The sequence below is a fragment of the Barbatula barbatula genome (genome assembly GCF_947034865.1).
Source record: "Barbatula barbatula genome assembly, chromosome: 25".
NCBI lineage: Eukaryota > Metazoa > Chordata > Actinopteri > Cypriniformes > Nemacheilidae > Barbatula > Barbatula barbatula.
The window spans coordinates 7,354,562-7,379,996 of NC_136788.1; the positions used below are offsets into that span (position 1 = coordinate 7,354,562).

The following is a 25,435-nucleotide window of genomic DNA, read 5'->3' on the forward strand; positions in this document are numbered from 1 at the left end:
ATATTTGCAGACATACACCTTTGATAAACGCTTCCTACAGGCTTGACGTTGCTGAATCACCTGAAATATATCAAAGATTATAGACTAACAAGACGCCGCACTTCCGCTGCTACGAATTGGGAATGACGCGAGAGAAATCCCGCCTTCAAGTTTAAAGAGCCAATCAAAAATCGCCAAAGACTAACACGCGAACAGTTGCACATGCGCAGTAGTAGCAGCGACGCTAAAAATGACTTTTTGCAGCTGAATTTAAGAAACAAAACTGTGTAACACTTCCTGTCACGTTTTAAGTTCAATTAAAAAATATGTTGTTTCCGTCAATTTAGCAAAATGTTTAGCCATATCGTTCTTCCCCATTCAAGTGAATAGGACTTTAGCTCCCGTGTAACGGAAATAGGTGCCGAGAAACGTCACAATTTTGTCCACCGAGTGGAATGACTTCCCTTAAAGGGACTTTCACCGTATCTGCGGAAGTTTGGTGTCGTTAATGCTTAGTTGAGATTGAGGACCTTCCACATCTCACCGCTGTCACGCTGTTTTTAAACCCAGATCATGGACTTAAACACCGAATCCGTTAAGAAGATACTCACCAAGGTTGGTTTCTGAATTTTGATCACGTTTTAACAATGATTCAGTCTTATATCGTTATGATGGTCAGGCGTCGACACTGGTTAAACCCGTTTGAACGCTTCAGTCGTTGCATGAGAAACGATGACACTGATCAACTTTAACTTAAAACGTCTTTCTTTGCTTTACCACGTTGCTTGTCTAGTATAAATTTCGTGATGTCGCCATTGAAGAGCTTCAGAAAGTGTCTCGCCTTCACCCTGATGTTAAAGTTAAACACGGGACATACAGTGAGTCATTCTCATACAAATTCTGTATCATTCATTTGAATGTATTTAACTTCATTCATTTGATCAAATAAAATCACATACACGTGCATCTGCTGATTCATTACTGCATCTGTTTCAGCCTTTAGTGACAGTTCACAGAAGGATCTGCTCAAGCTTATTGGAAACATCCCAGTCAGATACCAAGGTGAGAATACAGCTCGGTTTCACTCGCCAGTCCATACTGCATGTCGATTTAAACAATGTTGATGATATTGTATTTACAGGGCGCTTATACAACCTGCCCATCCTGCTTTGGCTGGTGGATTCTTTTCCCTTCACGCCGCCCATCTGCTTCCTGCGACCGACCTCCAGCATGGTCATACGTGAGGGTAAACATGTCGATTCGAAGGGAAGAATACACCTGCCGGGTCTGCACAGCTGGGATCACGTAAGAGAACTTCAAATTCAGTCAATGGCTTCGTTTCAAGGAAGATATGTTAGGCTGCAAAGTTTGGAGATAAAGGGGCGATCTTTAATGATCAAAATGAATGTCACCGTAGCCCAAGTCATCCGTCAATGGGCTTCTAGCGGAGATGATCGCTAAATTCGAAGAGGAACCTCCATTGGCCTCCAAATCCTCTGGACACGGTGAAAATCCCAATGATCTACTGGCCTATGTGTCGAATCTCACAGTTAATGAAGGTTCGGCTGGGATGCTCAGTTGTTTAAAAGCAAAACAAGTACATTTGTATTATTTTATTGTAACGTATGACCTATTCTTACAGGTGGGCAGCAATCTGATCAAGCGGTTAAAGTCTCTGTGATCGGTGGGGGAGATTTAGGAGTAGCCGCCGTGTTGAGTATTATGGCAAAAGTAAGTATTTGTTTGTTCGAATAGCAAAAAAAGCTTTTAAGTGACCACATTTTTAAACTAAGCTGTTATGTCATATTTTCCATCATAGTGCAGTGTGGACAAACTGGTCTTGATTGACGTCTCTGAGGGTTCTACCAAGGGTGGCACGACCGATTTAGAGATTTTCAGTTTACCAAAGGTTGAGGTTTCAAAAGGTGCCTTTCATTATTACATTCATTAACACCTCAATAAATGATACCCCAGATGCTGACTGTGTGTGCGTGCGGTTCCTCTTTCGTAGACCTGTCGGCCTCGGCGGGTTCAAAGGTGGTTATCGTCACAGCAAACGCCTGGAGTGATGATCAGTCGTATGTGAGTGTGGTTCAGACTAATGTGGACATGTATCGGGGGATGATCTCTCGGCTCGCCCAGCTGAGTCCAAATGGTGTGCTGCTCGTTGCCTCTCAACCAGGTCAGCAAATAAAAAGTAGCATTGAGCGGTCACTAGGGCTTTAAGGGAAGTGTGATTTCTGTACCACAGTTTTTGTTGAAGTTCTGCTCTGCTCTAATAAAAGCAAAGGGAGAGTTCAACCACAAATAAAAATGTCGTCATTTATTCTCCATCATGGTTCAAAACCTGTAAATGAATTTGTGATCGTACAATGGAAATAAATGGGGGTCAAAATGATCCATATATTTTGACCATATGATGATAATAATCGTCTTATTTTGCTGCCCGATGGCTGTTAACAGTGGACATTATGACACACGTGGCATGGAGACAGAGTCATCTGCTGCCAAGTCAAGTCATCGGGGTGGGCTGTAATCTCGACTCAAAACGTCTGTCTCAAATCATCAACATTTCGCTGTTGGCCAACAACACAGAGCGGCAGGCCTGGGTCATCGGAGAGCTTTCAGAGAACAAAGGTGAGTCTATCAACACATGCCTGACGTCATTTACAATTTATAAGTCTGTGGATTAAATGGGTAGTAATCGTAAATAACTAGTTAATAATTTACATATATACATTCATTGAATTCTGTTTACATGCACTTTTTGGTGTTTTGTCAAATACACATTTTATGAATTCTGCAATCCTTACTTACCATTTGGTTTTCAATAATACCTCTATTATTGTCTGTTGTGTATCAGTGGCCATGTGGGGTAATGTGGGTCCAGGGACTGACCAGCTGCAAACACTAACCCCAGTGTCCAACTCCACCAAACCCTTGATGGACAGGTATTCATATGCATACATATTTATGATGCTGTACCGTTTATCCAATACTGTTACATTTAGCTCACAATTATGAAGTGTTTATATTATGTTCACAGGGCGTTAGAGATGTTGAAGGGCCGAGGTCAGAGGTCATGGTCAGTCGGGTTGTCCATTGCTGACATCACTCACAGCATCACGACAGACCAGAAGAAAATACACTCCGTCACGACACTGGCCGAGGTTTGCTGCTTAGATTGTCTACTTAGTCAATTTTAAAACAATTGCAATTTGACAAGGGCTTTAAATATTTGAGCATTTCTGAAATGCAAACATGTTGACCGAAATGTTAACACAAACACCTTCACAGTAGCATGTTTCCTTATCAAATCAATCTGCATTCATTCAGGGATGGGGTGGAATCGGGTCCAAGGTGTTCCTCAGCTTGCCATGCCTCCTCGGAGAAAATGGCTCAACCAGATTAGCAGGCGTGGCTTTGAGTTCAGAGGACGAATCCACGCTGAGGGAGAGCGTGGCGTCTCAGATCAACCTCTTTATGCAGCTCACATTGTAGGTTCAGGACCAGATAAGACTGGAAATTCACCTCCACAAGTGCTTGCCATGTTCTTTGCAGGCTTGCCGCTCGAGGATATACCCTTTTTTTGTTACATTTAGAGGGGTGGCGTATTGAAGGTAAATATCATCATTCTTGCACTGACCCTTCATCTTCAGCGACTACTGTGAAGTGAAATTCCTCCACTCGACAGCAATAGCACTTTCTGTATATGTGTACACTGATATAATGTGACCTGTCCTGGCACATATGTTTGTATATTATATGCTGTTCTATGTATCGTCAAGCAATATGCAATTAATTGTTATGCAACGGTTTAAAGATATTGTTTATAAACTATGCAAATTCAGTCATGTCTCTAATATAGTTTATTGACGATTTTCTTTACTGCTTCATGATTTAATCCACATGACCTGTTTGCCTGATAAATAGTAATATTGAATGAGCACCTAAAGGACACGTGTGCTGTTTTGACAATTGAATGTACATTGTGATTTCTAAAGCAATACCTCAAATCAATACATCACCGTGACTTATTTTATGTGCAGGAAATTGCAATAATGTAAATATTAAAGTGAACATGCCACTTTGCGTGTTGCTTCTTGTGACTCTGCAATGATGAGGAAACATGTTTTCTTTAAGCAGGTGTTATTGAAATAAAATAATTTCTCAAATAAGCATCAAAGTTAAAAACTTGGTATAAACAACACCCTTCTTAATAACAAACCTGAGGACAATATAAAAGCAATTAAATAATATTGTCTCTTAATACAAACAGCAGTGCAAAACAGACCTATTTACAATCACACTATAAAGCTCTAAAAACAACTTCAATATACATTTTCTTCACTTTTTTTAAATTCACTGCTATGTGGCAAGTCACCTTTCCAGGAAAATTGTTGACCATGCTGTGCTTTACATTTTCCACAAGGTGGCAATAGATCACAAAATGTACCACAAGATGAGGGTGTTTCTTCTGGAGCAACTCTTGGACCCCTGAAAATAGGTCTTGGGACAGCTTGTCTATGCACAAGTTCCCAAATGTGGTACAACAAAGCATCTCTTTCACACATTTTACAAAGGATGTTCGTTCACTTCAAACAAGTTTAAAAATAACATTGACAGCATCTACAAGCAAACTTGAATCTATTTTGAAGTCATTTCCAGTTGCTCAACATTTGAAACAAATCATAGGTTCATGTTGGTCTTCTGACATGTGTGACACAGTGAGGAACCATAACCATTAACCAACATTCAGTCCCTTTAGTAACATTTAAAATAGCGATGATCACAGCATGTGAAGACTTGTGTTGAAAAAACGTAAATGCAACAAATTTGCCTGAGATGCACTCAAACACATTCAAGCTCCACTTCAATACATGACCTAAAGTTTACAAAAACATCCCACAAGCTCGACTATTCTTATGTGCAAACTGTACAGAATGACTAACTTGACAAATATCCATAAAAGAAACGTGTCCTTTGGTTCAATGCAACATTACAAAAGAGTCAATCCATCAGCTAGTGACTTGGGACGTGTATTCTGTAAAAATCTGATTCAGAGTGTCCTTGAGAAAGCATGGTGGGTATTTTTTTAGGAGGTAGTCTCATGGGGCGTGAATGTCCGCTTTCCACCTGATTGGAGTGAATTGAAGGTATGAGAAAGGGTCTCTCTGCAAAGCTGGCCGGGGGCTGCGGGACAACATGGTCTGGAGTGACCCAACTGTCTGAGTCTTCAATGCACGGAGGAGGAGGTTGAATGGGAGAAGAGTCCGGTGTGTAGAAGAACATTGACGGAGGCAGTAGAGGAAGAGACAAAGCGTCTTCTGGAAGACGTTGAAGGGTAGGGTTCTTAAGACCCAAGTCTTGTGGCAATGGAGTGACCGTCTCCAACATCCTCTCCACAGTATGATCCTCTTCATCCCAGATGTTTTCGTAATGCGAGGTGTTGGAGGGTCGCCGGTCACCCGAGGGTGGAGGAACGTAGAGGTTTACTGGAAACTTACTAAGCTGCCGGTGAGATCTGTATGATGAGGGTGACGCTGATGGATCTTCTAAAATGAGATTAAGAGGTTGGCCGATTTGCGGCAGCGGTTGGGGAAGGCAGAATTGGATTTCTTCATCTAGAGGTAAAAACCGGAGCGCTTCTTCAGTGCAGGGTGGAGGTGGTGGAGGCAAGTCCGGAAGGTTCAGGGAGTGGACACTGGAAGAGTCTGTCATGGGTGGTTGGTACGGAGGGGGCCACTCATCAGACACCGCCGACAGAGGCCTTCTGATACATACATTCTTCCCACATGCTTCAATGTCCCTTGAAGGTGCTGCTTTTGGGAGCTGAAGAATTGCTCTTCGTTCCAGGACGTTGTCTTTGTTCTTCATGTTGTCCACTGAGTCCTCAGGTGTAGCTTGAGAGGGTAAAGGGTTGAAAGAGGATTGCGTGTGTCCCGGTTCAGGAGATGGTGAGGTTATGGAGGGAATGGGTTCATCATTGCTTTGGTTGTGGGAGGAGGTGTCATCTGTGTGTGGTTTGGTTGAGATTTGGTTGTTGTGTGTGGCTGCTGGTATAGTTTGGTTTACTGGACACAGGATTATGGGACGCTCCTCACCCAGCGTGATCTTTGGGAACTCATCTCCTTTAGCTAGGATACATAGACATTGATGTTATATTCTAGTTTACTCACACTTTACCTACCAAATGTATGAAATAAAAAATATAAGAACAAACGTTTTGATTTGTGTGTATATATATACAGGTCTTTACATTCTTAAAGAAAACTTTGCATCTTTCAAGCTCCAGTTCCAGAAGACATGGGAACATATATATATATGATACAATAATAGTTAACATTGTTAGTGATTTAATTTTTAAGACTTAACGTTTAAAAATACAATCAGTATACTTTTCAGTAAATATCAAAGTTTGTTTAAAGTCAATTTGACACCCCAAACAAAACAAGAAGGTTAAAGCTGCAATACATAACGTATACCTCTGTACTTGCATAAAAGGCAAAGTCCTATCATTTTTGGAGGATCTATTGAAAGAAATGCATGTACCACAAGCCCCTTTGCATGAAATTTGCCATGTTGTTTCTACAGTAGCCCAAACTGCAGTTTTCTAAACACGTTATCTCCTTCGGTAAAACATGATGACATCTTTGTCCTGTGTCAGCCACCGTAGTGCTTCGAAAGGGAGGGGTGAGTGGTGGGATATTGGTTGCAATTTCACAACATCACCCCTAGATGCCGCTAAAATCTCCAAATTGCTTCTTTAATCACTGATTTTTATTTTTAACAAAAAAGTTATGGATCGCAGCTTTAAGATGCATCTTTCTTATGGCATAAAGCTGTAAAAGCTTGTAATTTGAATTTTAAGAGTGTACTCGAGTTTCTGAATGTCTAAATTTGCACAAAGTACACTCATCAACAACAAAAGCAACCCAAGTGTGAATGTGAATAACAACAGTATATTACATCACATATGATATCTAATGTACCTGGAGGAGGAAGGTCGAGCTTCATTCTGCGGAGTTCTGACATGGATGACTGTAGGTGCTCTATGACTACATCATCGCTCATGTCGAAGGATGAAGAAATCTTCTCCTGAAGAAGCTCCCTCAGGTCCTCCAAAGACATCTTGAGAAGATTCTCTGATAGGGGTACAATGGAAAATGACTCGTATGAATACCTTAATCAAGCCCTTGGATCGACCCTTGTAGGATCTGAACCCTCAAATGCTCAGCTACCAACTACATCACATCACAATATCACTTACTTTTGTGCAGTTTGAGGAGAGTGTAGGCCATGGCAGTGAGAACTTTCTCTCCCTCTAATATGTAGATGTCCCATAGACGCAGGGTAAGTGTGAAGGGTGTCTATGTAGTAGATATACAAAAGACTTAATAAATATTGCAGACATCAAATGCAAGCAGCTCAAGGAGGGCACTGACATCAATAAAACATCGCTATGACATTCTCCTTGGAGTTCCGCCCAGACATTACATTTTCAAATGGACGAAAATGTGCTAGAGGGGAATGATGTAATCCTCTGCCCTGAAAACTGGAATTTTACATTTACATTTAGCAAGAAAGAAAGGGATAGTTCAGCCTAAAATAAAAATTCTGACATCATTATTTTCCCTTCATGTAGTTCCAAACCTGTAGGACTTTCTTCTCCAGGACACAAAAGAAGATATTTTTAAGAACATTGGTGACCAAACAACATTGTCCCCATTGACTTCTATTGTATGAACACAAAACCACTAATCTCTCAAAATACATTTTGTGTTCCACAGAAAAAAGTCAGTCATAACATGATTTATTGTTCGTAGAAAAGATGAGTCTTGAGAACTCACCCTGTCGATAAAACACTGGAGGAACCATTTCGTTGAGTAGAAACTAGTGGACATCTGCTCTTTATCCTGTGGTGAGGATGACATTTCCAGACTGAGAAAATATGTGCTTACTTTACATTACTAGAAAACCAGCTGAGGTTAAAAACACAAACTCACAAAGTGTTTCTTTAGTTTTGGGAGGAGCTTGGAAAGTATTTGGTCGTGATGATTCTGAAAACGGTGCAGTTTGGGCAGCCCAGGGATGAAGAACCCTGTTCCAGACAAAATGGGGAAATATCATAGATGTTTCATAAACTTACAAGCATGTCAAAGATCACGCACGTTATGAGGCATACCGTGCATGGCGTGTTTCCGATTGGTTAACAGCTGTGATAATGCCCAGAATGCATCTTCCTCATTCATGTACATGAGCAGAATGGCCGCGATCTGGCTCATGCCCTGACAGTAGCTCACTTCCTACACAAACCACATAAACCAAAAGCTCAAAATGAGTGGTTGATTAACACACTAGTCACCATGCAATTCAGACAATGTAGACAATGCGGTAATCGACTCAAAAACTAAAACAGGCTGAATTGTCACCCGTCCTTATAACTTCTCTGTAAAAATAACTGTTAGTCATACAACAAAGACAGTTTCTGGTTAAAGGAGCACAGTGACGATTTAAGGGGCATCTAACCAACAGCTCGCTCCACCCCCCTTCCTTACGAATCATTACAGCGGTTGACACCGGACTAAGATGTCATCACGCTTTTGCTTCTTTGCATATTTACGAAACGCGCTCTGTAGAGCAGTTTGTCCGTTTAGGGCTACTGTAGAAACAACATGGTAAACTCCATGTAAGTGGACCCGTGGTGTATGTAGATAGAAATAGCTCATTCTAAGGTAATGCATAACGCTTCATTATGTCTTTATACACCTCTGAAGACATTATATTGGATTTCTGTCATTAGATCTTACAAAAATCTACACACTGGTCCCAGAGGATGCGCTAGACTTTTTAATTGTCCGTCATTTTGACAGACAGGCTCGTAAAACATCGGTCATGATCTTATATAACCCGTCTTGGTAATAAGCATGTTCATGACGTCATCGCGTTGTAGCGTTTACTCTCGGAACTTTCTGTATTTTAATACAACTGAATGACCAATAAAGCCGTTGTTGTATGTACTCATCGATATATTTAATGTTTCTGGTGTCGGAAATAAAATAATTACAGACAAATGTTTATTTTCATATGACCAGTCAGTAACAATGAAAGGTGCTTGTAAATGGTGTTTTTTATTCACTCACTCACTCACTCACTCCCTCGCTCGCTGTGTATCTTCACATTTCTGCACTGAAGTTGTTCAAAACAGTGCTAAACACTTTCTCATGTATCTGTATATATGAACATAACCGTCTCTGCCCACAGTTTCTTTTTCTTGCGTTTCTGCAATCGTCCTCATAGCTCAGGTCAAGTTTTCTATCTCCCTGTTGTAACGCGAAAATGACCAACAAAAGCTGTTATACTTCCCTGCACCGTCACAGTAATCAGCATACATGCGTCAGCATTAATACAACTGAATGCCCAATAAAGCCGTTGGGAAACACATGTCCCTTCGGGGCAGGGGTAACGTTAGTAGCCTACGATCACGCTCTAATGAAATGACAAAACAGGGAGTTACAAATTGCCCGTATAGAAATACGTCAAAATGACAGACGGCCTTCAGATTTTTTCGTCACTGGGAAAGAAAATCCGCCAATGACGGAGATAACGCGACCTCTGACTGGACCTTTAAATATAGTGCATATGGCAAAACTAAGGTCGGTTTGCATCTCTATTTTTTTTCCTCTCTTCTTGTCCATTTGACCCACTTTCTGCTGGACACGACAGGAAGGAAACTATGGCACTATTTCCGATCTCGGTGGGACTGACATGCTTCTCTTTAGAGCAACCAATGAGACTTGTGCATTTATGTTCAAACCCGTCAAAAACGTACGCATAAAAACATTCGCTGACCATTCTCTACATGTGTTTGATTTAAATATATCTGGATATCTGGCAAAGCATCTAAAGACTCATTTAAGAGCATGTCATCTCCTTTTCATCCATCAAACAGCCTGTTATGGTCATAAGACCCCGGGCCACTCATAGCCGATGGGCAGAACCACAGAATCACTGTATCTGGACCTGTGCGTCTCCAAAGCACATTCTGGTCTCATTTCAATCTAGTCCTTGTGAACAATAGGGTTATACCTTATGTGTATCTGACCGAACTATACACTTTGAGGAAAAAACATCCCTTAAAAATGAAGTATTAACACTATAATAACAATCCTGGTGATTATCATCACGGTTATTTTCAATACTGCTAAATAATATTGTGACACCGCTAATGCAGGCCGTATAAGAATTGGCAAGCAGCCATGTCCTTATTCATTTGAACAAATGCCAGTTTTGCATCTGACTTAATCTATACAGTAGGCATTATATTTAGCTTCACTAAACAACAATAGAAGTCAAAAGGAAATCTCAGTTTGGATAGCGCTACATTCATGCTTGTTTGTGTCTGTAGTGTTCACAGGGTGGGACACCATCTGACGTCTCCCCCCCCCCATCCTGATTCATCCAGCACATGTTGTACCGAGTTATAACACGTTGACACAACATTGAGAGTGTGTTGCTTACTCACCGTGTTGTAGACGGAATAAGCGGCAAGCACATGGAACAGGGCCTGCTGTCTGTAAAGAGAAATAAACAGAGGTCAAAAACAGCTGTCCAACACAGGACGTCAATTACAAATGTGATTTTCTTTTCATTTCCACTGTTATAGTGAGCTTTAACATTCTGACTCTTGATATGTTCAAGTTTTTGTGATGCAAAATCAAAACCATAATAAGTTACAAAAAAGTTGAATTGAAAGGCTGAATTTCGTAAGCTGTCTTCTAGATCATAGTCATTGTGGTATAACCAACACGAAGGCAACCATTTTGTCGTCATGTCACATTAGAAATACATAACGGGAAGAAAAACCACAAAGATAACATCAGATGACCTTCCAGACTGTGTGTCAATGTGAGTATCTCTTCAAAAAAAATCATTTTATAGATACACAAGCATGTTAGTTCAGCTGAAAAAGATGATTCCAAAATTTAAATAATGATACATGAATGTATGAAACCAACGCATATACAAAAGCACAACATTTCATAAGCATCGTCCTTATAACCTTATTCGATTGGCCCAACTATATTTTAAGCTTATAAAAAGAAATACAGAAGAAAGACTTAAAAAATACTGGCTACTTATGCATTAGCAACCACATCCAGAGGAGATGTGCATTAATAATTCAAAGTGTCTGCAAATTTGGAAGGATTTAGCATCACGCAGTACTGCGAGTATGCTGTGTACCAGCAGTTGTGAATAGCGCGTGTTGTAGAAACGCTAACAAGTAACACAAACAAACAGCAGATGTGTCAAAGCACACCTCCACCCCACATCCTCTTATTGGTCGATCAGCCCTAATAAAAATGTCACAACCCGGATATTCCATCCACTGGGTAAGCCTGAAGAAAGAACTGGCGTAGGTGCCTGATCTACATCATCGATTGTGGGTGTGCCGCCAATGCAAACCACATTAGCATGATGCCTCTCTGTGCACTCTGGTCCACTTTCGTGAACGATGGTGAAGTCTGAAGACTATTTCAGTTTGAATCCTCTGCTGTAGTGGAACGATGGGTATTTCTAAAAACTAGAAGTGAACCTGCACTAGGCTTCTGCAAAGTGCCATGACAGTTTCCTAGCTGACCAAAAAAGGCAAGAAAATTTTGTTTTTGACAGTTGTCCATTCTTGAGAGGATATAAGATCCCAAGTGGGACTTAACAATTGTCCGGCTTAAAGGAAACGTTCACTGTTGCTGAGCTTCAGCTGTCGTGCATAACATCAAAGTATATACTTATTCTGGGCATAATTGTAAAGAGTAACCGGCTCTGTCACTTCCTGTGAGACCAAGCACAGCAACAGGAAGTCAAACAAAAATGACAAAGGGGAAGTAACTCTTGTTTTGGCCTTGCAAGGTCTGTGCATCTCAGTCCAGATCTATTGCAACAAGCGTTTACTTAATGTTGAAAAAACCCCAAATGAGTAAAACTGAGATATGATGCTTACTTGACGCCAAAACGCTCCATGAACATGATATGGTTCCTAAATGTCCGGTTGACATCAAGATCTATCTGCTTGATTTCTGTTGAGTAGTTTTTGGCTTGTTCCTTCATTGTCTGTACAAACACAACAAGCAAACAAAAAAGAAAGGCGTTGAGAGTAAAAAAAACACTATTACCATACGGCATTTATTTGATAGCATCTGTTTGTACACCAACATAATATATGCTAATACCAGCTTAAAAAACTTTTTTATGCAATAAAACATGTTTACAAGCAAAAGGGCAGATTGGAGACAAAACACGTCTGGCTAATCACACAGGACAAACCAAAACCCAAACAAAAAAGCCTTTGAATGGCTCCACATCAATCAGTGACTTAATCACAAGGACCTACTGAAACCCAAACACAGCTCACAAAGACTATCCCTACCTCATACTTCTTGTAGTTGGCCTGTTTCACCATGTCCACCTCCAGCAGAAGAGCCCAGGCTTGACCACGCAGCTGCAAGGGAATCCCCTTGTACACGCGCTTCATCATCTGCAAAACACGCACGGGAAGAGGAAACAAACAGAGGATGGGAATTATTTGTTTTTGATACTGTTGCGTTACATCCTTTTACTGAACTTGGTCAATTACTGACTTTAGATTAGACTTTAGATTATTTGAAGAATTAGGATTGCAGCTTTAAAGGCGCAGTAAGTGTCAAAATGTAAACATCTAAAGGAACAATTTTGTGATATTTGCTAGGATCTGCAAGACTTTCAGCAGAGAGACTTGTGTTTCCTTGGCGTAGTACTGTGTTTGTTTGGTTGTACAGCAGATTTCAAAATCAGCTTACGGCACATTTAATACAGAATTTAAATGATGTGCAAACATGAGTCATACTAATATTTGAGGTTACTACCTTTTCGCTGCTGTGGTACTTATCCCACTTTTTCACCATCTTCAACCATTTCTCCACTCTTTCAAGCTCCTGGAGTTTAAACTAAAGAAAGAGCATATTGAGATTTTGGTCTGTAATAACTTTTTCATGCTTTGGTTAGTAATAAAAATATAAAATGTTGTAAATTTTTTATTAAATGAGTGTCATAGACACAAACACAATTGAATGTGATTTATTTTGGTAACAATCAGTATGGTTGTATTAGTATATGCATTAACTAACATTAACTATCCAATATCGTTTTTTTAGCATTTATTAATCTTTGTTAATCTTATTGTAATTAGCTAATGTTAAGTTAACAGATACAACGTTTAATTTTAAAGAGGACATGCAACGGTGCTACTTGCATTCTGACTTATTTACAATGTAAAACGTGCCATCTTCTCATGCTTGACATGGTCAACTTGGTGATATTACGTAGTTTTTCTGAGTATAGAAAAAGTGTAGGTTTCATAAAGTTTTTTTCGAACATAAAAAAATTTGTACCTAGTTTTCTCAGTCCCTTATTGGGCAATTCTCCTTGTTTGTTCACTTTATTTCAGTGATGGAAGTTATATAAATGGGGATTATAATGCTGGATTTGGCGATCGTTTGAAGTTGATAGCTGACGCGAAGTGAGAATGAGTCTTATGTCTGTGTTTTGTTGGCAATGTGCTCTAGTTCCAATCTCCCCCGCAAGCCTCGTATGTTGTCGGAAATAATCATACAGCTGTACCAGTCTTTTATAAATGATGATAAATGGGTGCGATACTATTCTGTAAGGACTCAAGATTAACATGAAATATGCAGAAACTGTCTGAGTTATGGCCACTTTAATAATGTATTGTATAAGTAATTCTGAAATTAAAGTACACAAAAATAAACTGAACTAAAGATTAATAAATGCTGTTAAAGTATTGTTCATTGTTAGTTCATGTCTGTTTATAAATAATAAATAATTATCAATTAAAGTGTAACTGTTTTTTTACAGCAGGCATTTATATTTATTCAAGATTAAAATGTTTTTCAACACATTATAGATGTATTCATTTATATATTGTTTTAAAAACCATTATAGATTTGACAGGGTTATTGTAATATCACCTTCTCTTCCACTGCAGTTGGTGTTGGCAGCTCCTCTTCACTGCAAAGACAGTAACCAAATAAGTCTGATTTGTACACAGTACACAAATTAAAAGCATAAATAAATATTTTCTGAAATATTATTGTGTTCTTGTGAAATACAGCCCTGATAACACTGTTTTGGAGGTCACAGTTACTGCTGTGTGTATGTCCGTTCTTCATGGCTGACGACAAAGTAAGTCCAAGCAACTCCCTCGACATGGGTCAGAGGTCATTATTCTGCTATGGTAAACACTAAATACTATGTTGTAAAATAGCCCTGTAGAGGTTATGGAACAGAAGAAAAACACAGCATGACTTACTGCAGGAAACCGAAGCGGTCCATGACCTTGCAGATGCTGTAGTCGCCATCCTCCCAGGACTTGATTTTAACTCCCTCCTGCCTGCCCTGTAAGCAGCCCAACAAACAACATGAGCAACTGGAGCAAAGGCAATGGACCACAGTCAACCCAAGAAATGATGTGTACTTTGATTTTAAAGGAAGAGTTCATACAAATTTCAATGAGAAATTATCAAAGAAAACAATCCTGATCTCCAAAACAAACGTTATATATACACACGGGGAGTGTCTTTACATATAAATATATATTTATGTCATTGTCTATTCTAAACACCTTATCTCTAGACGCTCAACAAACTAATCTCAAGATATTTGAAGAGCGCTGAGAATTCCCATCATGCAGTCAATGTCCGTTTAGCAGCAATATGTGCGAGACGTCCAGCTGTGGTCTGTCTAAACACTTCACTGAACCCTGACAGGCGTATTTTTTGGAATCATGCTGAGACAGCATTACTTCCATAACACACAGCTCTTTTCTAGATCTATCCGGAAAGCCGTTTCATGCCAAAAATGTACACCCCGTTTTGGGGTAGTGTGGCCTTGAGGTTAAATATCCGGGACTATGTTCAAAAGGTTGTTGGTTTCAACCCTAAAAAGGTCAAACCACAAGCAATCAATATTGTTCATCCATACACAACAATACGTCACTTTGGTTTCCATCAGTGTTACTGGAAGATCCCAAACAGTACACATTTGACCTTACCTAACACTACTATTTTTCATCTTTGTGTCTTCTTATAATCCAAGTCAAGTGTGCTTGGTTTGAGGGATAACCAAACTATTGGGGTCCCATAGGAACAGGGTCAGGAATTACTGCTGTAGAGGTCTAATTAGGACACTTTAACGGCGTGTCATGGGTTATCAATCTTATCTAGTTTCCTCTTGTCTGAGCATTGACCATTAAACCAAAGATCACAATTTAGATAGCAATAGCTTTAAAAAAAAAGTAGATGGTACCAAAGTGAATTTGAAAGGATGCGACTTGCCTTCTCATATTTAGAGAGGATCTCAGTCCGTTCTTCAGATATAAGGGTGTTAACGTCCTTCTTCATTTCAAAATCTGCAAAAGAAACAAAAAAGAATGAGCTGCTGGTCTGCCTGGTGAAAAAACACAATGTTTGTGGCATTTACTTTTCGACATTCAAATATTTTTATAAAATTCATCCATTCTGTCTGAGCGTTACTACAGACTTCCAGCCATGAGGTTGCAAATTCATCATAGTAGTCACAACCATGTGCGGTTACGTCGGCTAATACTTAAGTAAAACCAAGAAAAGATCAAGGTCCTCCCAGTAGTTTTGGGAATAAAGGCATTTTAAACGGGAACAATATCACACAGCCATGTGAATAACATCATTTAAACAACAACATTTGGGGTAACACCAGAAATAGTCTTTGCAGGACTGCTGCAGTTAATGCTGTTGGCATGTGTTAAAAACTGAAGACGTCTGTAGTTTACATTGACTGTCGACAGGTGCAGAACACAAGAGTCGACAGTTCAGCAGACAACTGCTCAGCTGAGAAGCATGTCCACTGTTTACCCATCTGTCCAACTGAAAACACTTGAGCCCAAGTTTCCCTTTCAAACTGGTTGAGGTAAAAGTTGACATTGCAAAAACGTTTGGAATATTATTGAAATAAAAAGGCTTGAAGTGGTTTCAAAATGGGAAAAGTAACTGAAGATAACATCCTTTGAAATGTGAAGGGATGTCTGAAGTTTAAGTCTCTAAACTGTAGTCAATTCCGGGTGTTACTCCAAATTTAGAGTGACCAACAGAAACAGGTTTTCTTTAAGGTGTGTAGTTTCAAACCACAAAAATATGCACAGAGAGAGAAAGAGAGAGAGAGAGACATGCTAGATGGAAGTGCCTTTACCAGTCCGTAACTCGTGTGGTCTGGAGAGGAGGGGGCTCGGTTTTTTGTTTTGTTCAATTTTATTTCAGGTTATATTGTATTATATTAAAAAGCAAGACAAAATATAATTTTTCAGTTTATGCAATAGTAAAAAAAATTGGCTAAATTGAAGAAATGCGCAAAGCTACGTTGTGTTCGGCCAAGTGTTTCATTTTTATTCGGCTTCGGCCAAGAATTTTCATTTCGGTGCATACTTATTATGCAAGCGAACTTTATAACCAGAAACAAAACTTTGCCTTAAACCAAAGGTGGCAAAAATATCTGGATCCACAATTTGGTTTTTTTATTTGTATTGCAACATCATTACTTTTGCTCACACAGTAGAAGACACGTTGTTTGCTTACAAAATAAAAGGTGACGGCTAAAAAAAAACAACTACACTGTTCTTCATCCTTACCAAGACAAACAGCTTTGTCAAGGACAATGTAGTGTGATATACATGCCTCATCACTGTACAAATAAAGGTTGGCTTCAAATTTTCTCACGATACACTAAACATATAGGTCAACCGCAGTTCTAAACTAAAGAGCAATACAGCCATTCGTCTTTTACCCAAGACCTGTGGTACAATTTTCAGCAAACCAACCAGAGAAGCTATTTATTTCACATTACATAAGTAGATACAAAGCTTCAAAGTATGCTTTTATTTTGTGAATTCAAATGAAACTATAAAAAACATGAAAAAATATACAACCAACATAATGGTTTACATGCATTCAATTGTTGATCTACCACATTCAAGTGCCTTTTCTCTCTGCTATCTGAATCGAAAAAAATATAACTATATACAGTTTAAGGTTAAAGCATTAAAATCATTCAATTATCGCAAACCATTGTGAAATGCACAGCTGCAATATTTTGACAATACTGATATATTGTGCACAAATACATCAACAACGTCAAAACCATAATAAAAGTACTGCCAATGCTACAGCGATGAATCCGGCAGAAAATACCCTGTTACGTTGAGTCAGAGGAATACAGGTGTGCCATACACCACAGGCTGTTGTTTGCAGGGTGCTTGGATATGAAAAGGTGCTGATGGAGAGAGACCTTTAAAAACTGATCTGTGGTCAGTTCAACTGTTATCTCTGGCAATGGCTGATAACCAGAACAGCGGGCAATACACACAGCGAAGGAGTATTCGAGTATAAATTGAAAAGCAAATATTCGCTTCAGCTTTGGGTTCAATAAAATCACCTAAAGGTTTCCTTTCATTTAAATCCAGTTTTGAGTACAGCGCACTGAAATGATCAGTCGTCATGTGTCTTATATACATTAATTCAATAGCCTTTTTGCTACTGATTAAAAGCTGATATGAAGAAAATAAATGACAGAAGTCTCTAAGTTTCACACCGGGCTTGTACTTCCTTTTGCACGAAGAGAACTCTGACCGTGTTTGTGAAATCTCTGAAAGCTCACCTTCAAGTTGTTACACAACTGATAGATAAAAGAAGAATCTGATACAAGTAAACAAACATAATATTAGAAACACATATATGAAAGAAAATATGAGCGATGTTCATATGGTTACTAGGACAGTTGCTAAGGCTGATTCTGAGTGCCTGCTATGTTGCTATAAGGTCATTGCCAAATTGCTAACGGTCAAGTAAAAAGCCCTAAATTCTCTTTGACGTTCTGTACTCATACGGTTTAGGGTTTCTCGAGTGCAAGTTCACTATTCCAATTGTTTAGAAAAGCACATATTTGCTCAACAAGCTGCACAAGTTGGCTTGAAGTTATATCATTACACTTGCATCATTGTGTGTCTTACAATTCCGAAACCATACTACTTCCCCGGCGAATTTCCCCAAGTGTTCATGACTGTTGTGTTCATCCACCCCAAAGCTAATACTAACAATGCAAACAAGGTGTTGTTCTCTGTGGTACCAAGACTTCAGTCCATCTCACCTGATGCTTCGTGCTTTGTTATGGGTGATTTTAATCACAGTAACTGTAGTAAAACACTTAACCATTTACATCAGTACATCGCTTGCCACACTCATGGAAAAAAGACCCTTGTCTTATGTAGGGCCCTATGATTTCCGCGATGCAGAAAACACGGACGGAATCGATGTGTGTTATGGTTGATGAAACGACTAACATTCGAGATCGCAGCGTTTTAAACATGTTATAGGCAAGTCAGTAATAATTGGGGATTATAAGAAGTATAATAACAAAAGTAATCATCTAAAACTATATACAATACATTTTTAGTACTAATTTCACTTCTGGTATTTAAAATTGAATACATAGAGGCAGATTGTTGCTGCTGGGAGAAATAAGTAGAAAATGTAATACTAGGTATAACCATTAGATGTAGTATAGACCCATATAAACAGCAACTTGTGAATTTACAATCCTGTGTAGGAGAATTAAAACGGAAAAAAATGAATTTGGGAAAAAAGATCCATCCATTCCTGAGCCTCCACTAGGTTCTTCTGTGTGGTTCACCTGGTCCCAACATATAAGACTGTGCTGCACAGCACAGAGACACGGAAGGTACAAGTGTGGAATGAGGATGGTATTTTGTCTCTTCAAGGATGCTTTGAGTGTACAGACTGGTCTGTTCTTTAAGTATCAGTATTAATGACTTGACTGGTGTGGTGTGCAGTTATATTACATTCTGTGTTGACAATGTGATTGATACCAAAGTGATTATTTGCCATTCCAACAATAAGCCTTGGTTTAATGTGGAACTGAAAAGGAAAAAAGGGAAGTTTTGATAAAGTTGCTTACTCTATTATTAAGAAGGAAGTAAGAGCAGGCATTGCAAAGGCAAAGTATAATTACAAGGACAAAATTGAATCTAAATTTTTAAGTTCTGATCAAATGGCGGTGTGGGATGGCATGAGACTAATGACAGGTCTACAGGAAAGTAACAATACTATTGTAACTTTAACAGGCTTCTAGCATGTGCCTAGCTAATTTTAGCTGAGATTTAATGTGGATGCTGATAATGGCGAATATGATTCTTCACATGTACTTAATATTGATGCTCCAACAGTGGCTAGGTTTTTAAAAGGTCAAAAGAAAAGAAAAGCCCGGGACCAGATAACACCAGTGGCAAGGTGTTGGAAGCCTATAGTCTACAATTAAGTGGTACATTTACACATATTTTTAATATGTCTCTTAAATTGAAGACAGTCCCACTTGGAAACATGAGAAAATTGTATCTTAAGCAGGTAGTAGAAAACAAACTAGATCTCTTCAAGTTAGCGTATAGAGCAGGGAGGGGTAGAGGCATAACTACTCTTGTGCATCTAGTAGCGCAACATGTGGAGACTCCTAAAGCAAGGGCACGACTGGCTTTTATTGATTTCTCATCTGCTTTTAATACAATTAGGCCACATGTGCTGGCAGAACTAATTCAATTGTTGAACTTGGATTTTTATTTGGCTAGATGGATAGTTGATTTTCTATGGAATAGGACCTAGTGTGTAAGAGTTAACAGCTTGTTATCCTCCAAGTTATGTTCTTCTATGGGTTCTCCTCAGGGGTGTGTTATTCCACCCTGCTTTTTATTTTAAATACCAATGATTGTAAGAGTACATTCGATGATAGGTATTTACTGAAGTTTTCCAACTTTACGGATATTGTGGGCCTACTAATCAATGAAGAGACATCTCATGGACCTTTTTTGGGAGATTTTGTCTCCTGGTGTGCAAAGTGTAATCTAAACTTAGACATAGCTAAAACCAAAGACTACATTTTGGCCGATAGCGATATATTGGCAGAAATACAGTATCTAGATTTGAATATAACAATTCCTATAACTGAAACAAAAGGCAAAAAGTGGACAACTGCTTATATATGAAAACATTCACTGCAGAAAAAAAGGTAACCGCTAGTTCTTTTCCCCCCCCTGAAAATCATGTAACAAGCATGAACCAAGAATGTACTTTACATTCAAACAATATGCTTTTGTTCCTATAATTTACACATTCATAAATACTGTATCTACATACTGTACCTACAACAACAACGTTTTGCTAATAGCACCAAGTGAATGATCATGACAGAAAGACAGTACCTTAAAGTATGTTAACTGTGTGCAGCATGCAGCTGAAGAAGTTTAACCAGAGGAAATTATTTATTTATCTATAACATATCGGCATATTTTGTATTATCGGCCGATAACATTAAAAATGACCATGGCCGATCATTCATTGTGCATCCCTACCACAGACACGATTATAGACTTTGTAAAATCTTTCAATTCAATGCAATCTCTCCTACTGATATCCATGGAAGAGATATTGAGCTGGTGGATGAGTAAAAATACATGGGAACCGTGATTCATAAGAAATAAAATTTTGATGCTAATACCGATGCCATTTGAAAAATGGTCCAACAATGTTTGTTTTTCCTGGGGAAAATGTATTATTTTAAGGAATGCCCAGTGTTAATAACACTGTTTTATTGGAGTTTTATTGAAGTGTTATGGAATCTGTTATTTCTTATTGTGTCATTGTATGGTTTGGTTCCATTAGCTTGTCGGTTAGAAACACAACGACTAAGCTGATTAAGACTGCATCCAAGGTGATTGGAGTTCAATTGATATCGCTTCAAGACATTTTTAAAGAAAGGGTAATTATAAAAAGCCTATGCTATTATCAATTGTGCATCTCATCAGGGGAAGTTTGTTGTTCTCTCATCGGGTCGGAGATACAGAGCAATTGGAGGAAGAACCAGATGGTTTACAAATTCATTCAAACCAACAATTTCTATGTTAAATCAGTGGTAGGCATGGGATATTTGCTGATCACTTAATGTATGGTTATTGAATGTATATGTGTGTGAGTTTGTTAATGTGATGTGCGGCATCTGTGTAAACCAAATTTCCCAAGGGATGAATTAACTACTACTACAAGGCATCATTGACGTCTTTAACGCCATCTGGGCAATACAATTATGATACAATCATAATTCCGTTGTGGCGGGATTTAAACGTACTTCATTGATAAGCTACGCATAAGAAATGCAGGATACATCATCGGAGCCCTACGAAAAGCCTTTCCAAAAGAATCTACACAAAAAAAGATGTAAATTATTGTGATTCAACTATATGTCAACTAGGCGGTAAAAACAGCGGGTAACCTGGTCATTGTTTCTTGCCTAATTCGAGCAAATCAACAAGAATAGTAATAGTGTCTTAATTTGGCACAGCCCATTTCCTATGAACCCAATGTTCTTCTGGACATTTCCCAGGGGAAATCTCAAATGCACTTTTGAGATACTAACGGAGAGGACGGAGGTGTTTTTACAGGTTTTAAAGGCTTTTAATGTCACAACCTTTTAACAACGTTATCATCATCTGCACTTAAATGAACGCTGGCAGCTTTCCAGAATGTTTTCCATCAAACTTGCAAGGATGTTTTAGGAATATGGAAGGAACAACTGACCCAAAAAAAGAGGATCTTGTTGTACTTGCGTTATTGAAATCCTATGATACTACTTTGACTTTTAAAAACAGAAATTTAGAATCAACAGTCGTCATTGTTATTATTTGCTGATGAGCTGTTTACTAGAGCGCCATCGAAAATAAATAATGTTGGTTCTAGTGAGTTTAAAAACCGGACTGAACAGACCCGTTACGTTTTTGAGATGAGAATGATCTTGGATGGAAAGAAATAAAGTTTATGCTTCTGATGTCAATATAGGTTTTATTGTAACACAATTAATGCTGTGTTTTTGTCCATAACACATGCTGAATAGAAAAGAGCGATAAAATAATGCTTCAAGTCACTTTTGGTGGTTCATTAATATACATCGACATACATTTTTGGGGTAAAACATTGCCTCAACATTAAACGGTTGCAAATATCGGATTATATAGGTGTTAACTTGAATCATTCAAAATAGATAAGGCAAAACGTAAAAAAGAGACGAACACCACAACCACACTGCTCTAGAAACAACTACTACATAAACATATTATTAGATGACAAGCAACAACATGACAGTGTCTTCGTGGACGATTAAACAGAGTATTACACATACTGAGTGCAAATATCAGACACATCCAATCCTCTATCCATATCATATTTATATTTAGTTTAAATATATTATTCAAGATTTATTTAAAACTTTGCAATCGTGCTGCACAGCTGTGTAACTGTAGTTGAAATGTAAAATGAAGCTCAGCTTAAGAAAGAATTTAAGGAGGCTTGGAAAAAATGCACATACAACACAAGAGCAAAACTCATTGAGTGAAGGCCCGGTTGAATGGCTACCGAATATTGCAAAAGATACTCATTTTTCTGTATGCTTACAATCTTTCTATGCTTTTAAGTTCCTTCAAAGATCTATTTTGTATCACACAGCTCATAATCAAACCAAAAAGGGCATTCAAAACAAATAATGTACAAATAACCTCCAGGACATGGCTTTTGGTCGTACAGACCAGTCCAACAATAAGCCTATCAATGTGTCTGCTTCGACTGAGAGCACACGTGTGTAGCAGCTGGTGGTTCATCTGAAGGGTTTCACAAAGCACATGCATTCCACTGGTCCACTTCCCCAGTTAAATGCATTTTCCTCGATTCTCAAAACTTCAATCTGATCCACCGACACATCAGATATGAGCCTTTGAGAGGCGCGGTGGTGTTTGATATAACACAAAAACACAAGCAGCTGAAGTGGAAAGCATTGTGGGCCACACCCCGGTCTCTGAAACAAGGTGAGGAAGTAGATGGGTCACCACACTGCATCCTGTACAGCTCCTTCTCAAGTTCAAGGTTTCAACGCAAAATGCCGTCTCATGAGAACGAACAGTCAGATATCACATTTAAAGCTTCAGTCTAGCAGAAGTGACACGAGCATTTATGTGATCAGAAACCAGCAGATATGCTAATGTTGTATTGGTTTATATGGAAACTAACGTAACAGTGTAATGGTCTCCATCAATGTGTCAGGGTCTAGCATACTGTAGTATTCTACTATACTAAAGTTTAGACACACACACACACACACACACACACACACACACACACACACACACACACACACACACACACACACACACACACACACGCGCGGTTTACAATAGCAAACACTTTGGAACATACTATCGTTATATATATTCTTCCAATATAAATCTTAACAATGAAATTAACATAAATATCAATCTTACACAAAATCTGATGTTCAAGTACAAGTAGCCTATTTAAAGAAACCGTCTGTTTTAGTGCCATCGCGTTTAACAACTTCACAAAGTCAAATCACGTGTGTTTGATATCAACCTTTAAGTCTAAACTTCTATCCGGTTGAATGTGAAATCAAATCCTGATCTTTTAAAGCGAGCTATTTCACTTAAACTGCGACTTTGTGTTTTGAGAAAGATCACGTTATCTTCCGAGACGCTTTAAAGCACGCGCGCCACTGTAACATCAACGAGCGGCCAAACACGACACTAATAAACAAAACAACAATAAACAAGATAAAACAAGATAAATAGAGCTCACCTGTCCAAACGGCACGGGCTGTTAGTAAACAATGTCTGTGTTCATGCTTATTGACAAACAGGACTTCAGCTCAACCTCGCGCTGACTGACGAGCACGCTCGGGTACGTTTGATGATTGACGTGCAGCCGCGGTGCGGTTCAGACCGAGCGACTGCAATACCGCAATTCCAGGACATGCACTTCTGGGACCCCAGTTTTACGTGACAGCGCCACCTACCGAATCGGAGTTCGGAGAACCGCAGTACCAAGGATCCATATGGACCGAACAAAGCGCACAAGAGAGTATTTCTACCCAACACTAACTACTTTGATGGCTTATTGTTGAGTAATTATTGTGACTAACTAGCTAAATATAATAACACATTAAGTGAAACAAGGAATCGTGGTATAGCCTTTTCAGTCACAATAATCACATCTCAAGTACAGAGTGACACAACAATGCCTCGGGGTAGATTTAAGATTGAACGTGTATACTTTATAAAATAACAAATTAAAAGTTGAACACACGCAACAGAAATGTTAAAATGGACCACATGCACCAACAACTTCATTGAGGACGTTTTCATTGACACTTAAGAGAGATAAAAGCATTGAGAGAAAGAGAAGTGAAAGAAATAATGAACATTCGAGTGAGATCTTATCAACTAAACGACAGAAAATATGATTCACACTTGATACTCTTTGTCGTGAAGAAGCAGATGCACTCGATTCACTCGTCGCTTCCGTTGTGATAAAGCCAATGGTCCTAAATGCGTCCCCAGAAATGCGGTCCTGAAAGTGCAGCCTCTGGGTTTGCAGAGAGAAGCTACTCGGTGAAGGGCTGTCTAAACTTTAGATTCTAATGTGTGCTGTAACATGCGCAGTGTTTCTCACAAAACGATTGTATAAATGCATGTGTTTTATGATGTAAAAAGAGATATGCATGAATATATTTCTTAAAGCAAAATACGCATTTCGTTTTAATGTAAATGTCCGTCATTTACGACTACGTTTTATGTATGCATCGCGAGACTTATATCAGCAACAGATTCAGAAGATTTTACAAAAAATCTTAAAGCAAATTTCTGACGCCTCTCTCTTGGAAATCATAATAACGTTGTTGTCACAACAAAACAAAACAACTTTTTTTCCAGCCACTTGGTTTCACATCTAACCATTTATTTTGTGTTATAACTTCCGATGTAAACGTCACGGTTGTGAATGGTCGTGTTGCGCACTCTAGCGGTCATGCCCGCGCCTCTTTCCGTGTACAGTAACACTCTTTGTTTTGAAAACTTTACTCACAAATCCAAGATTTGCACACACGAAGCACTACGTTAAAAATATCAAAAACACATTTCAAAAGCAAACATTTGTCTTCTGTCGCAAAGGCCTTTACCATAATGTTATATTTTTTGATATATCATATACACACAGTTATTCGAAACCTAAATCTCATCTTTCATGAGCTCCTCTGAAAGTAAGCGGCAGAAAGATGTTGAAAATTTACGGCAAAAGCAAGATTAAAACCAAACTTTTGATTTACTGCATTTTTTCATGTTTTTTTCTGTAAAGCATTTGTGGTTGTGAATACAGTGTAACTGTTCACAGTACGGAAGTAAAAAAATGATACAAAAATACACTGCATGTTTGAAAAAAGTGATTGTTCCAAAGGAATGGTGTGTGTGTTGCGA

The 25,435-nt window shown here is 38.8% G+C and overlaps 2 protein-coding genes across 4 annotated transcripts; one reads left to right on the top strand and one right to left on the bottom strand.

Annotated features, from left to right (window-relative positions):
• The first annotated feature begins 181 nt into the window (after nt 1-181).
• Nucleotides 182-4,151, top strand: uevld (UEV and lactate/malate dehyrogenase domains). Its single transcript, XM_079449801.1, has 12 exons — nt 182-594; nt 773-857; nt 976-1,041; nt 1,121-1,284; nt 1,397-1,538; nt 1,622-1,710; nt 1,799-1,904; nt 1,991-2,161; nt 2,443-2,616; nt 2,843-2,930; nt 3,026-3,149; nt 3,316-4,151. The coding sequence occupies exons 1-12, from the start codon at nt 553-555 to the stop codon at nt 3,478-3,480; spliced, it is 1,416 nt and encodes a 471-aa protein (XP_079305927.1). The 5' UTR covers nt 182-552; the 3' UTR covers nt 3,481-4,151.
• Nucleotides 4,043-23,920, bottom strand: LOC306890232 (USP6 N-terminal-like protein). Of its 3 annotated transcripts, none has more exons than XM_079449800.1 (14): nt 23,763-23,920; nt 15,369-15,442; nt 14,345-14,430; nt 14,004-14,043; nt 12,882-12,962; nt 12,407-12,514; nt 11,981-12,090; nt 10,505-10,553; nt 8,165-8,285; nt 7,986-8,080; nt 7,830-7,895; nt 7,250-7,349; nt 6,972-7,124; nt 4,043-6,116 (listed from the first exon to the last, which is right to left on the bottom strand). In XM_079449800.1, the coding sequence occupies exons 2-14, from the start codon at nt 15,432-15,434 to the stop codon at nt 5,002-5,004; spliced, it is 2,190 nt and encodes a 729-aa protein (XP_079305926.1). In that variant the 5' UTR covers nt 15,435-15,442; nt 23,763-23,920; the 3' UTR covers nt 4,043-5,001. The 3 variants fall into 3 exon arrangements, with proteins under 3 accessions (XP_079305926.1, XP_079305924.1, XP_079305925.1); XM_079449798.1 differs by having other exon boundaries at nt 4,120-6,116; nt 14,004-14,235; nt 23,763-23,893; XM_079449799.1 differs by lacking the exons at nt 15,369-15,442; nt 23,763-23,920 and having other exon boundaries at nt 4,120-6,116; nt 14,004-14,379.
• Nucleotides 23,921-25,435: the final 1,515 nt, after the last annotated feature.

Coding starts and splice junctions, on each gene's coding strand:
- uevld (XM_079449801.1), top strand. CDS start 553: ATGGACTTAAACACCGAATCCGTTAAGAAGATACTCACCAAG. Junction 1,285..1,396: donor GTCTGCACAGCTGGGATCAC/GTAAGAGAACTT, acceptor ATGTCACCGTAG/CCCAAGTCATCCGTCAATGG. Junction 1,711..1,798: donor TGTTGAGTATTATGGCAAAA/GTAAGTATTTGT, acceptor TTTCCATCATAG/TGCAGTGTGGACAAACTGGT.
- LOC306890232 (XM_079449798.1), bottom strand. CDS start 15,434: ATGAAGAAGGACGTTAACACCCTTATATCTGAAGAACGGACTGAGATC. Junction 12,963..14,003: donor CAACTGCAGTGGAAGAGAAG/GTGATATTACAA, acceptor CTCTTTCTTTAG/TTTAAACTCCAGGAGCTTGA. Junction 12,091..12,406: donor CCAACTACAAGAAGTATGAG/GTAGGGATAGTC, acceptor GTGTTTGTACAG/ACAATGAAGGAACAAGCCAA.